This window comes from Scomber japonicus, chromosome 11, assembly GCF_027409825.1.
Source record: "Scomber japonicus isolate fScoJap1 chromosome 11, fScoJap1.pri, whole genome shotgun sequence".
Classification (NCBI taxonomy): Eukaryota; Metazoa; Chordata; class Actinopteri; order Scombriformes; family Scombridae; genus Scomber; species Scomber japonicus.
The window spans coordinates 1,424,171-1,438,145 of NC_070588.1; the positions used below are offsets into that span (position 1 = coordinate 1,424,171).

The 13,975-nt window shown below is 42.7% G+C and overlaps 1 protein-coding gene across 1 annotated transcript in view; it reads right to left on the reverse strand.

Moving 5' to 3' along the window:
- Positions 1-13,975, reverse strand: part of LOC128368126 (contactin-associated protein-like 5) — an 82,684-nt gene that overhangs the window by 38,793 nt on the left and 29,916 nt on the right. Inside the window, exons 9-12 of the mRNA XM_053328877.1 lie at positions 6,474-6,580; positions 4,574-4,693; positions 3,558-3,758; positions 1,519-1,675 (exon numbers count right to left, since the gene is read on the reverse strand). Of these exons, the coding sequence (XP_053184852.1) occupies positions 1,519-1,675; positions 3,558-3,758; positions 4,574-4,693; positions 6,474-6,580 (585 nt within the window). The remainder of the gene's footprint in view (positions 1-1,518; positions 1,676-3,557; positions 3,759-4,573; positions 4,694-6,473; positions 6,581-13,975) is intronic.

Consider the following 13,975-nt stretch of genomic DNA (forward strand, 5'->3'; position numbering starts at 1 on the left):
TCTTTTATTTGCAGCCTTTCTTTTATTTGCAGCGTTTCTTTTATTTGCAGCGTTTCTTTTTATTTGCAGCGTTTCTTTTTATTTGCAGCGTTTCTTTTTATTTGCAGCGTTTCTTTTTATTTGCAGCGTTTCTTTTTATTTGCAGCAGCGTTTCTTTTTATTTGCAGCGTTTCTTTTTATTTGCAGCGTTTCTTTTATTTGCAGCAGCGTTTCTTTTTATTTGCAGCAGCGTTTCTTTTTATTTGCAGCAGCGTTTCTTTTATTTGCAGCGTTTCTTTTTATTTGCAGCGTTTCTTTTTATTTGCAGCAGCGTTTCTTTTTATTTGCAGCAGCGTTTCTTTTATTTGCAGCGTTTCTTTTTATTTGCAGCGTTTCTTTTATTTGCAGCGTTTTTTATTTGCAGCGTTTCTTTTTATTTGCAGCGTTTCTTTTTATTTGCAGCGTTTCTTTTATTTGCAGCGTTTCTTTTTATTTGCAGCGTTTCTTTTTATTTGCAGCGTTTCTTTTTATTTGCAGCGTTTCTTTTATTTGCAGCGTTTCTTTTATTTGCAGCCTTTCTTTTATTTGCAGCGTTTCTTTTATTTGCAGCGTTTCTTTTATTTGCAGCGTTTCTTTTTATTTGCAGCGTTTCTTTTTATTTGCAGCAGCGTTTCTTTTTATTTGCAGCGTTTCTTTTTATTTGCAGCGTTTCTTTTTATTTGCAGCGTTTCTTTTTATTTGCAGCAGCGTTTCTTTTATTTGCAGCGTTTCTTTTTATTTGCAGCGTTTCTTTTATTTGCAGCGTTTCTTTTTATTTGCAGCGTTTCTTTTTATTTGCAGCGTTTCTTTTATTTGCAGCGTTTCTTTTTATTTGCAGCGTTTCTTTTTATTTGCAGCGTTTCTTTTTATTTGCAGCGTTTCTTTTTATTTGCAGCGTTTCTTTTATTTGCAGCGTTTCTTTTTATTTGCAGCGTTTCTTTTATTTGCAGCGTTTCCTTTTATTTGCAGCAGCGTTTCTTTTTATTTGCAGCGTTTCTTTTTATTTGCAGCGTTTCTTTTATTTGCAGCGTTTTTTATTTGCAGCGTTTCTTTTATTTGCAGCGTTTCTTTTTATTTGCAGCGTTTCTTTTTATTTGCAGCGTTTCTTTTTATTTGCAGCGTTTCTTTTTATTTGCAGCAGCGTTTCTTTTTATTTGCAGCGTTTTTTATTTGCAGCGTTTTTTATTTGCAGCGTTTTTTATTTGCAGCCTTTCTTTTATTTGCAGCCTTTCTTTTTATTTGCAGCAGCGTTTCTTTTTATTTGCAGCGTTTCTTTTATTTGCAGCGTTTCTTTTTATTTGCAGCGTTTCTTTTTATTTGCAGCGTTTCTTTTATTTGCAGCGTTTCTTTTTATTTGCAGCGTTTCTTTTATTTGCAGCAGCGTTTCTTTTATTTGCAGCGTTTCTTTTTATTTGCAGCGTTACTTTTATTTGCAGCTATGGCGGGTCTCGGCCACCGTATAAAGCTCTATTCTAAAACAACACCGTGTGTGTTTCCTACACTGCGTCTGTGTCGGCGTCACAGTTGCAGAAGTAGTTCATGTCGATGCAGTTCTCCTCCAGGCTGCAGGAACACTGCTGGACTCCGGGCAGGAACCCCCCCCAGTAGCTCCGGCGCTCTCCTCCCTGGTCCACCCACCAGGACAACGGCCGGCCGTCTGCAGCCAAAGAGCAGAGACAGAGCTGGGAGGTTATGGCAGAAATCAAAAAATCAGCATTAATTGAACTTTGAACCTAATGCAGGTCTGAATGAGATTAAGTGTAAACATGATGAAGCAGCTTTTACACAACTGGAACAAACTACCAGCAGAACTGAATCATTTTTAAATCCAGGTTAAAAACATTTCTCTTCTCCTGAGCTTATGATTGAGCTCTTTTAAAGCACTTTACATTTTAATCTTTCATTTGCACTCTATGTCCTTTTAATGATTTTAAAGCTTATTTATTATTTTATGCTGCAATCTTATATTTCATGCTCTATTATAGTATTTTATTTCTCTTTCTATTTTTCTGTACTTTGAATTGTATGTTTTAAGTTTCTCAAATTACATGTTTTTGTGTTTTATATAAAGCACATTGAGTTGCCATTGTGTATGAAATGCGCTGTATAAATAAAACTGCCTTGCCTAAACCTGCTCACCAATATAATGTATTCCAGTTAGTGGAAGTTATTTTGATTCTCTGTTTTGTGAATTCTCTGACAAACCTCCCAAATTACTGTCAAACTAGAGCAGAGGAGTCAAACTCATTTTCATTCAAGGGCCACATACAGACCAATTTGATCTCATGTGGGCCGGATCATTAAAAGGAAGGAAGGAAGGAAGGAAGGAAGGAAGGAAAAGAAGAAGGAGAAGAAAGAGAATACAGGAAGGACAGATGGAAGGAAGAGAAGAAGGAAGGAAGGGAGCAAGGACAGATGGAAGGAAGAGAAGAAGGAAGGAAGGGAGCAAGGACAGATGGAAGGAAGGAAGGAACGAAGCAAGGACAGATGGAAGGAAGGAAGGAACGAAGCAAGGACAGACGGAAGGAAGAGAAGAGAAGACGAGAAGGAAGGAAAAGAAGGAAGGAGAAGAAAGAGAATACAGGAAGGACAGATGGAAGGAAGAGAAGAAGGAAGGAAGGGAGCAAGGAAGATGGAAGGAAGGAAGGAACAAAGCAAGGACAGATGGAAGGAAGGAAGGAACGAAGCAAGGACAGATGGAAGGAAGGAAGGAACGAAGCAAGGACAGATGGAAGGAAGGAAGGAAGGAAGCAAGGACAGACGGAAGGAAGAGAAGAGAAGAGAAGACAAGAAGGAAGGAAAAGAAGGAAGGAAGGAAGGAAGGAAGGAAGGAAGGAACAATTATTTGTTGATTGATTGATTCTTTATTTTTACACTTCCAACAATTCTTCTAAATCACATCCCATAATAGAACCCATGGAAGCGGTGCTGGTGCTGGTTCTGTCCAGCAGGGGGCAGCATCGCTCTGACATACTGAATACAGTTCAGATCAGGAGGAGATTTTTGTTTCACACTGGACTTCCTCCATCCCCCTTTCTTCTTCCTTCCTTCCTTCTTCCTTCCCTTCCTCCCTCATTCTCTCCTCCCTTCCTTCTTTCCGTCCTCCATCCCCCTTTCTTCTTCCTTCCTTCCTTTCTTTTTTCTTCCCTTCCTCCCTCCATCCTTCTCTCTTTCTTTCCTCCCCCTACATTCCCTCGTTCCTTATTTCCTCCGTCCTTCTTTCCTTTCTTTCCTTCCATCGGTTCTTCCTCCCTCCCTCCTTCTCTCCTCCCTTCCTTCTTTCCTTCCTCCATCCCCCTTTCTTCTTCCTTCCTTCTTTCTTCCCTTCCTCCCTCCCTCCTTCTCTCTTTCCTTCCTCCCTCTTTCCTTCCCTTCCATCCTCACTCCCTCGTTCCTTATTTTCTCCGTCCTTCCTTCCTTTCCTTCCTTCCTCCCTCTTTCCTTCCTCCCTCCTTCCTTCCCTTCCTTCCTTTCAAGTAGTTTGTTCATAAGGTCACAAACAGGAAGAAGCAGGAAATGTGGTGGAATGGAAGACTTACCTTTGGTGTTGAAGAGGCGGGACTTCCTGCAGGTGTAGACCACTTCCTGCTGGCACTGCTCCGACGCCGTGACGATGGCGCGCAGCTGATGGGCGGACGTGCTGTAGTTGAACATCATGACGTGAGGCTTCAGCAGAGACGAGCCCTGAACTCTGACTGCAGCTGTGACGTTGTGGCTCACTGTCGTCCACACTTTCCCCTCTGTACACACACACACACACACACACACACACACACATACACACACACACACACAGACACACAGACACACAGACACACACACAGACACACAGACACACACATAGACACACACATAGACACACAGACACACACACACACACGCACACACACACACACACACACAACCGGTTAAAAACAATATCAAATCAGATGAAATGCAACACAAATGTGACGTCTGGTTGGGGTTAGGGTCACGTGACGTCTGGTTGGGGTTAGGGTCATGTGACGTCATCATCTCACTGAGACATGTGACAGATTAACCGGCGCTGAGGTTTCAAGGTTTCGGCTGATTGAAGAATATAATGCAGTGAGCTTGTTGCCTGCATTTCTTCATATTCATGAAAAGCCCAGCTGAGTAAACTGTAGCCACTTCCTGTATGGATCACTGCCACTTCCTGTATGGATTACTACCACTTCCTGTATGGATCACTGCAACACTGCAGAAAACATGCTGCTCATTTGACTTCAGAGTGGATTTATGTTTGTCACACTGAATCTAACGACGTGTATCTTGTCTGATGTTATGAATACATGGAGTGATTATTGTGCAGCGTGGTCACGTGGACCTTCACAGAGAGCATCACACAGATGAAGTTCTACACTGTGATGAAGCGTATCGAGCCAGCGTAATGATTTCCTCCAGCACAGTGAAGTGTCAGCGCTGCGGATCGATGCAGTTTGATCTGTGAGAGACTCCACTCTTTACTCTGAGCTCTGCTCCCGCCGGAGCTCCCAGAGAGTAAAGGTGACAACGTGGTGGACTGCAGTGAACTCACCTGTCATGTTGCAGTAGACCTGCGCGGGCCCCAGGGGGCCGCTCCCGTCCGGATCGATGGAGTAGAAGCCGGAGGAGCTGCCAGTCAGCTGGTAGGCCTCGCAGGACGACTCATAGACGGCTGGAAGCAGCAGACAGAGAGAGAGCAGCTGATACTCTAACACACTTTACATTTACAGGCCAGGCTTGTTGGATATTTGTGTTTCTTTAACCCTTTATAGGACACTCATTGAAAGGAGGGGAGGAAGGAAGGGAGGAAGGAAGGAAGGAAGGAAGGAAGGGAAGGAAGGAGGGAGGAAGGAAAGAGGGAGGAAGGAAAGGAAGGAAGGACGGAGGAAAGAAGGAAGGAAGGAAGGTAGGGGGGAGGAAAGAAAGAGAGAAGGAGGGAGGGAGGAAGGGAAGAAAGAAGGAAGGAAGAATAGAAGGGGGATGGAGGAAGGAAAGAAGGAAGGGAGGAGAGAAGGAGGGAGGGAGGAAGAACCAATGGAAGGAAGGAAAGGAAGGAAGGACGGAGGAAATAAGGAACGAGCGAGTGAGAAAGGAAAAGAGGAAGGGAAGAAAGAAGGCAGGGAGGAAGGAAAGGAAGGAAGTAAGGAAGGAAGGAAGGAAGGAAGGAAGAGAGGAAGGAAGGATATTTTGGGATATTTACAGAAGTTACCAAATATAATTATTTGACCAATAAAGGGTTAACCCTAATATACTGTTTTATACAATTTTATACATTTGAGAGCTTTAAAAACATCCTATACACATTTCTTTGAGCTGGACTTTTCCTAATGTGTATACAGAAATGGAAATAAAAAATAAAATGCATCATTTTTTAGATTCCTGTGCAGTTGATACATGTTTAAATATGTAAATGTAAAAGTTGAACCTGTTTTAATTAAACTAATCAGCTTCATACATGTTGTTTTCATCATATTCTATAAAATGTTCTGGATCATAAAACATAAGACTTTTAATCAAACACAAAGATTCATCAAACATTTATTAACCTCCTGCAGCCCTGCCTCCTCATGTGGGGACATTCGATACTTTGACCTTCAGCAGTCACATCAAATCAATCACCAAACCAGCTTCTATCAGCTGAAGAACATATCCAGAGTGAAGGGGTCTGTAGGTCTGGGTATTGTCAATGAATTCCTGAATCGATTCAATTCTGATTCACAGGGTCCCGATTCAATTTTCAATTCAATATCGATTCAGTTTTATGTTCCCAGAGTTTCTGTTTTGTAAGTCAGACAATAGTTTAACACTCAATCATGTGTGGACACCAAATTGTTGAAGAGTAAAGTTAAATGTTGAGTCTGATCCAACACTGGGATCTAGCATGATAGCATCTATGTGGATTTACCCTTAAGACCAGTTAAGACTTCCTTTCCTTCCCTCCTTTCCTTCCTTCTTCTTTCCTTCCTTCTTCTTTCCTTCCTATGTGTATTTACCCTTAAGACCAGAGTGGCATTTTAAATCATGTCATTTTGAATTATGATGTCATCATGTAACCATAGTGATGATGTCATCGTGTAACCATAGAGATTATGGATAAGCAGTGTCAGTTCAAATACAAGACAAAGTTGTAAACTCTCAAATTATAATTATTATTTTAAACTTCATGCTTCCATCTATTCTCTCTGAGTGAGTTAAGGATATGACGAGCTGGTTTGTAGTTTAACAACACACTGAAGAGGCTGGTCAGGAAACATCCATTCACAGAATTTTAAAATAACTAATGCTCAGTATGAACAGGAGGAATCATTACACACACACACACACACACACACACACACACACACACACACACACACACACACACACACACACACACACACACACACTTCATGCTCAGATGGAAAACTGACTCCTGAACACATGAAATCAGAGAACAGAGACAGAGTCCTCACAGTTATGACACGTTGCTCCAGAGTAGCCGGTCCCTGAACAGTCGCAGGAGAAGGAGCTCCAGGACTGCAGACAGCGACCTCCGTGTTCACAGAAGTTAGGAATACACCTGCAACACACACACACACACACACACACACACACATCATCATTATTCAGGAATACACCTGCAACACACACACACACCTCATCATCATTATTCAGGAATACACCTGCAACACACACACAACACAACACAACACAACACAACACAACACACACACATCATTCTTCTGCTGGATGGAAAGTCCAATATTCTCTCTCTGTTAGCTCTGCTTTTACTCCACCAGCTCCTGAGGGGAATATCTAAATGCTCCACTGTGTGTGTGTGTGTGTGTTTGTGTGTGTGTGTGTGTGTGTGTGTGTGTGTGTGTACAATGGCTTTTATAAAAACAGCTTTATACTCTGAAAACGACACTATGAGAGCGCTGAGAGTGAACCACAACACTAAACCATGAGCTGAAACTCATCATGACAAAGCTCATAATTCTCACACAGCACATTAAACACCTGGTATTAGTCAGTACTGATGCTCCACCCACCACCTAGCTACCAATCACCAAGTCAGTAGCGTTTCAGCAGCCAGGTTGCCAGGTGCCACTGAGCTACAGTCTGATGTTACAAAACCAAAAAAACCTCGTTATGACTCAGATACGTTGTGACAATTTGAGAAACAAAACCAGGGTATGTATAGGAGACGCCTTTGAAACATGGAGACGGTTACAACGTCATACAGCACTCAGCTGCACCCGCTGATACGGAGGAGGATATGCAGGATCACGTCCAACAACTGGCAACCCGCGTGAAGTAGACTCTGGCAGGGAGGGGGCGAGGAAGGAAAGGAGGAAGGATGGAAGGAAAGGAGGGAGGGGGCGAGGAGTAACAGCTCTCTCCAGTGTTTTGAACGTGAGCTGCAGTACCATTTCTAAACACTTGGTGTCAGAGTTACATACTTCGAGTCAAACATCCAGAATAGACCTTAATATCTAATATGCATCTCCAATCAAACAGGCCTTCAATTAACACCCAAATGTATAAATGAAGCGTTGTTTAACTGAAGACACTGACGTATGTAATGCTGCTAATAAATCTGTATTTCCTTCCTGGATTCTCTCCAGAAACTGAAAGTGGTTTTTGGCATTTCTGCAGCATTTAGAGCATATTAACCCTCCTCAAGTCAAGGAACCAAGGGAGGAAGAAGGAAGGAAAGGAGTGAGGAAGTCCGTCCTTCCTTCCTTTCCTTCCTCCATCCTTCCTTCCCTTCCTTCCTTCCCTTCCTTCCAACTTTCCTTCCTTCCTCCCTTCCTTTCAATGAGTGTCCTATAAAGGGTTAAGAGATTCATCCTTTCCATGACTTCTCCTTCTCCTTCTCCTTCTCCAATCAAACTTCACAACTCAAAAATGCCATTGTGTGGGTCGGCTGCTTAAATTTCCCGACCTGTGAGAGCGACAGTGAGCCCAAAAATAGAAAAAAAAGAAAAAAAAACCCCCACTTGATGGTAATTAAACCAACTGCTGCAACCTTATCCGAGCTGTGGCTGGCCCGCTCCGCTGCAATTAATGGATGAGAGATGAAAGTGTATGAAATTATAGATGCACGCTTGAGAGGACGGCAATTATGTGAAACTGGAGGAAGGGGCTGTTAATCGGAAAAAGAATTGTGGTTTGAAGTTTCCTTGAAGTGCTTATTGTGTTCAAATCCCGTAAACATGAACTCTGCTCTGACAGTAAAGCTTTTATTTTAGGAGAGACGCAGCATGTCTTTGATTTCTCCCATTCAGACGACAGCAGCTTCACACTACACTAATACACTCTAATGCTTTAGGTCAGGGTTAGGATCATTAGGAAGGAAGGAAGGAAGGAAGGAAGGAAGGAAGGATGGAGGAAAGAAAGAAAGAAGGAAGGAAGGAAGAAGAAAGGGGAATGAGGAAGGAAAGAAGGAAGGGAGGAGAGAAGGAGGGAGGGAGGAAGAACAGATGGAAGGAAGGAAGGACGGAGGAAATAAGGAACAAGGGAGGGAGAAAGAAAAAGAGGAAGGGAAGAAAGAAGGCAGGGAGGAAGGAAAGGAAAGAAGGAAGGAAGGAAAGTGTACAACGCCGGCAGTGAAATACTCTAAACATCGTTCACAAACAGTTAAATGGTTCAATACGTTTCCTGCCGTCAGGAAAACACACACACACACACACACACACACACACACACACACACACACACACACACACACACACACACACACACACACACACAACCACACACACACACACACACACACACACACACACAACCACACATACACACACACACACACTTTCACATACATTAATATTTTATCATTTCTTCTTCAGGACTGCTCATTCTTTCACTTCATTCAAATGAAAAAGAGATTTAATATTCTCCAGCAAATAGATTCAGAATTCAATCTGAAACGTAAAATCTGAAAATTAAATTAAAATGCATTTGCAGAAATGTCATTTTAAGAATGTGGCTGCATTATTTGACTCATAAATAAAAATGAATAATCAATCATCTAATTAGCATTTTATGCCATAATCAAAAACTAAACAAAGAGGACAGGGCTATTTCGCTTTCGTGGTCTGCCCCGCAAAGTAACGCCTATAATTAGAAAACCATTTGGTAATGTGAGCGGAGCAGCCGAGTCCACTTCATTTCAAAACCTCTGAATATGTAAATACTGTTTTACAGTGTTTGACTCAAAGTATCTCCTCTTCACTGTAAAGTCCTTCATCACTGTTTCATACTGGACCATGATTGGCTCCAAACTAGTCGTGTGTTCACATGTTGAATTATTTTAAGCACGGAGAAAAGAACATCTAACTGAAGGAAGAAGAAGAAGAAACACATTTTAAACTGACTGACTTATAATAAAACATCTCCTTTCTTACCCTCTGTAATTTTAATGCAGATAATTCTGACAAGGTGAAAGACGGATGGGAATCTGACTTGGTTACGATAAAGGCTGAAGACAGGAGCGCTCTGTGTGGCCGGCCCTCCACTGTCCTGATGTCCAACTCTGACTGGGACACCCAATTTAACATTTTGCACAGTTCCTTATCACTCCTGAAGCCAGACATAGAATAAATCCAACTCTGTCAGAGCTAAAGATATTTTTTGATTTTTTGATCATTAGTTTTGAATTTCAATGATTAATGTCAGTTTGATCAATGTTAATTTGTGAGCGTAATGGGAATTCTTATTATTAAATAATTAATTATTATTAAAGAAGGCAAATAATATATGTGAGGATCTCTCACACCCCTTACATCAAACATATGAGTTGTTGCCCTCAGGTAGGAGGCTCAGGATGCCTTCATTCCAGACAAACAGAGCCCACAGATCATTCATACCTACCAGCATATCCATGTTAAATAAGACAACTAAGACTGAATAGCACATTGCACTTTAGTATTGTACTGTATTTAAGTTGGGTTTTTTGTCCTATTGTCAACCTGTCTTTTTGTCCTGGGAGGGGGGGGGGTGTATGGTTTGTCTATTGTGTTCTTGTTTATTGTAATGTCTCTGTACTTGTATCAGATGCACTGAAAACGGCACAGAACAATTTTCCGAAAGGACAAATAAACAATCTATCTTATTCATCTTCTCTGACACAAATGAGTAACTATGTCACATGATTAGGTGTATGTGTGTGTCATAATCTGCTGACCATGACACCACTTATGTTACATGAAATGCTGATTAAGTGAACATCATGTATGTTATAATCTACTGATTAACCATTGTCCTGATTGTACACACATTATGAAGTTACTATTGTGCTTACATTCTGTTCTGATGGTAGAACAAGATCATGCCTTCACTAGATAATGTATTGTATATAACCTGACTGTTTCCTCTGCTCCGGGCTGCAGGAGTCCGTCTGCAGACGACTGAATAAACTAGAGATAGACATCCAACGACTTTGTGCTTCTTGATAAAAAATATTGCCAGAACAGTACTAAATGTCAATCTTCTGTCGGATCATTTATTCATTGTTTGTGGAGCCGTCCTCACATCCAGCAGTTCTGGATTACAATCATTCAACAGTTTAATGTAATCTTTAGGCGCCATCTGCATCTGGGCGCAAGGACTTGCCTGTTGGGACTAAGTGATGAGTTACCTGCTGACTTTCGCAACAGAGACCTTTTGCACATCCTGCTGCACTGTGCCCAGAAATGTATCATGGCCTTATGGATCACCGATAAGGCTCCCACTCTCATTCAGTAGCAAACTGTGATGAATGTCATTCCATTTGAAGCTTTCTCTACAGCATTAAAGGATGAACCCTTCTTATTTTATCGGATCTACCTGGGTGCCACTGCATCTTGTAGGTTGAGATCAGGGCTTATGGATCTGGCCTGGACAAAAGATGTAGAGCCATAGTTTGATATATTGACATATAGTATGTCAGTAGTTTTTTTTCTCTTTTGTGAATTGTTTTTCCTACCTCTTATTGCCTGTATTTGGTGCACTGTTGCTTTTGCCATGTTTTGTATTGTCCTTGTCACAACTGCTTTGCAAAAAGTTTAATAAAAATATGTTTAAAAACAAAACACAAAAAAAACATCTCCTTTCTTACAGCTGACACCTTCATGTTGTTCAATCTGACCAACAGAAAGCAAGTATCTTCAAATTAGATATGAGACCCAGACTGAGCCTTGGGCTGCAGGAAGGAGAAGATGGAAGCTGAAATGTTTGTCTTTGCTGTAAATGTTGCAGACAGCACGCAGACACAGGAGGAGCTCTTGAGTCTGACCTGGTTGAGAGCTGTGCAGGTAATGAGGGACTGATGCTACGCAGCGCGGGACGCAGCAGCTTGTTAGTAGAGCCCTCTGCCTGGGAAAGTGTTCTTGAGTCTCTGCTGCAGTTTAATTAGATGATCCTGACAGTCTCTATTGGACAAGGTGTCAGTGACTTCCAGCCTCCTCTGTAGAAAACATGACGCCATCACCAAATGAACAAGGCAGGCAGATAAATCCCTGCTGCTGAGTCGCATTCACACATCTCCGCTGTGTCCTCTGGAGGACGTTGGACCATTCAGGCCGCTCCAACAACCTGCTCCACACCGCAAAAACCAAGGAGCTCATAATAGATTACAGGAGGAAGAAAAAGGACACTCCATCACTAACCATCAGTGGGGACTGTGTGGAGAGGTTTAGGGTTAGGACTGTGTGGAGAGGGTCAGGGTTAGGACTGTGTGGAGAGGGTCAGGGTTAGGACTGTGTGGAGAGGGTTAGGACTGTGTGGAGAGGGTTAGGACTGTGTGGAGAGGGTCAGGGTTAGGACTGTGTGGAGAGGGTTAGGACTGTGTGGAGAGGTTAGGGTTAGGACTGTGTGGAGAGGGTTAGGACTGTGTGGAGAGGGTCAGGGTTAGGACTGTGTGGACAGGGTTAGGACTGTGTGGAGAGGGTCAGGGTTAGGACTGTGTGGAGAGGGTCAGGGTTAGGACTGTGTGGAGAGGGTTAGGACTGTGTGGAGAGGGTTAGGACTGTGTGGACAGGGTTAGGACTGTGTGGAGAGGGTCAGGGTTAGGACTGTGTGGACAGGGTTAGGACTGTGTGGAGAGGGTCAGGGTTAGGACTGTGTGGAGAGGGTCAGGGTTAGGACTGTGTGGAGAGGGTTAGGACTGTGTGGAGAGGGTCAGGGTTAGGACTGTGTGGAGAGGGTTAGGACTGTGTGGAGAGGGTCAGGGTTAGGACTGTGTGGAGAGGGTCAGGGTTAGGACTGTGTGGAAGGGGTTAGGACTGTGTGGAGAGGGTCAGGGTCAGGACTGTGTGGAGAGGGTTAGGACTGTGTGGAGAGGGTTAGGACTGTGTGGAGAGGGTTAGGGTTAGGACTGTGTGGAGAGCGTCAGGGTTAGGACTGTGTGGAGAGGGTCAGGGCTTGGACTGTGTGGAGAGCTTCAGGGTTAGGACTGTGTGGAGAGGGTTAGGGTTAGGACTGTGTGGAGAGGGTCAGGGCTAGGACTGTGTGGAGAGTGTCAGGGTTAGGACTGTGTGGAGAGGGTCAGGGTTAGGACTATGCGGAGAGGGTCAGGGTTAGGACTATGCGGAGAGGGTTAGGACTGTGTGGAGAGGGTCAGGGTCAGGACTGTGTGGAGAGGGTTAGGACTGTGTGGAGAGGGTTAGGACTGTGTGGAGAGGGTTAGGGTTAGGACTGTGTGGAGAGCGTCAGGGTTAGGACTGTGTGGAGAGGGTCAGGGCTTGGACTGTGTGGAGAGCTTCAGGGTTAGGACTGTGTGGAGAGGGTTAGGGTTAGGACTGTGTGGAGAGGGTCAGGGCTAGGACTGTGTGGAGAGTGTCAGGGTTAGGACTGTGTGGAGAGGGTCAGGGTTAGGACTATGCGGAGAGGGTCAGGGTTAGGACTATGCGGAGAGGGTCAGGGTTAGGACTGTGTGGAGAGAGTCAGTGTTACTTTATATATAACTTTATATAATAACATCATACAGAAACTGCAGGTGTCTTTCTATCGAGCCTCCATCCAGAGAATCCTAATTTACTGCATCTGTGTTTGGTTCACCAGCTGCACAGTGGCTCAGAGGAAAGCGCTCCAGAGGGTCATCAACACAGCCCAAAAGATCGCTGGCTGCCCTCTACCACCACACTGGAACAACTACACAGTTCCCGTTGCATCAAAAAAGCGCAGAACATTGTAAAGGACTCTTCTCACCCTGGACACTCTCAGTTTGAGCTGTTGCCATCAGGCAGACGATTCAGATCAGTTAAAACAAGGACAAACAGATTCAAACACAGCTTTTATCCTACAGCTATCACTACACTCAATGCTGCTAATTAACACTGTTTACAATGGACTGGAACAGGGCTGTGCAATGACAGGATGTACTTGGGTTGTTTTTATGTATAGTATTTATTATTGATGATGTTTTTCTTTCATTTTTCTTTATTTCTATTGTTCTATTGTTCTATTTTTATTTTTCTATTATGAATGAATGATGCACTGACTGGTGAGCACTTTAAAATTTCGTTGTACTTGTGACAATGACAATAAAGATCTATTCTATTCTATTCTGAAAAGACTGAGATTTTACGGATACACGAGCAGCTCTGTGAGGCTGAAACTGTGCAGAAAAATTAAGGTTAAGTTAAAGAATAGTTGAAGTGCAAAGATAGAGTTGAATTCTCAGTAGTTATTGTGGAGTGAGTTTTTTTTTTTTTTTTTTTTAAAAGGCCAGAGTTGGCATCAGAGGAATTAAATCATTAAGAGTCACACTCATTGTTCGACAAGAAAAAAGATTCATCGCTTATTCTTACTACCATCTTCTTTCCTTTTTATACATTATCCATGAATTACTTTACTTTAATTACTTTAGTTTTCATTCATCTTTTGTTGAAAGACAGAAAAGACGAACACAGCAGGTCCATGTAGAATACAGCTAGGTTCAGTCTAAAATCTGACACAGGTGGATTCAGAAGTAATAGTGCAATATAAC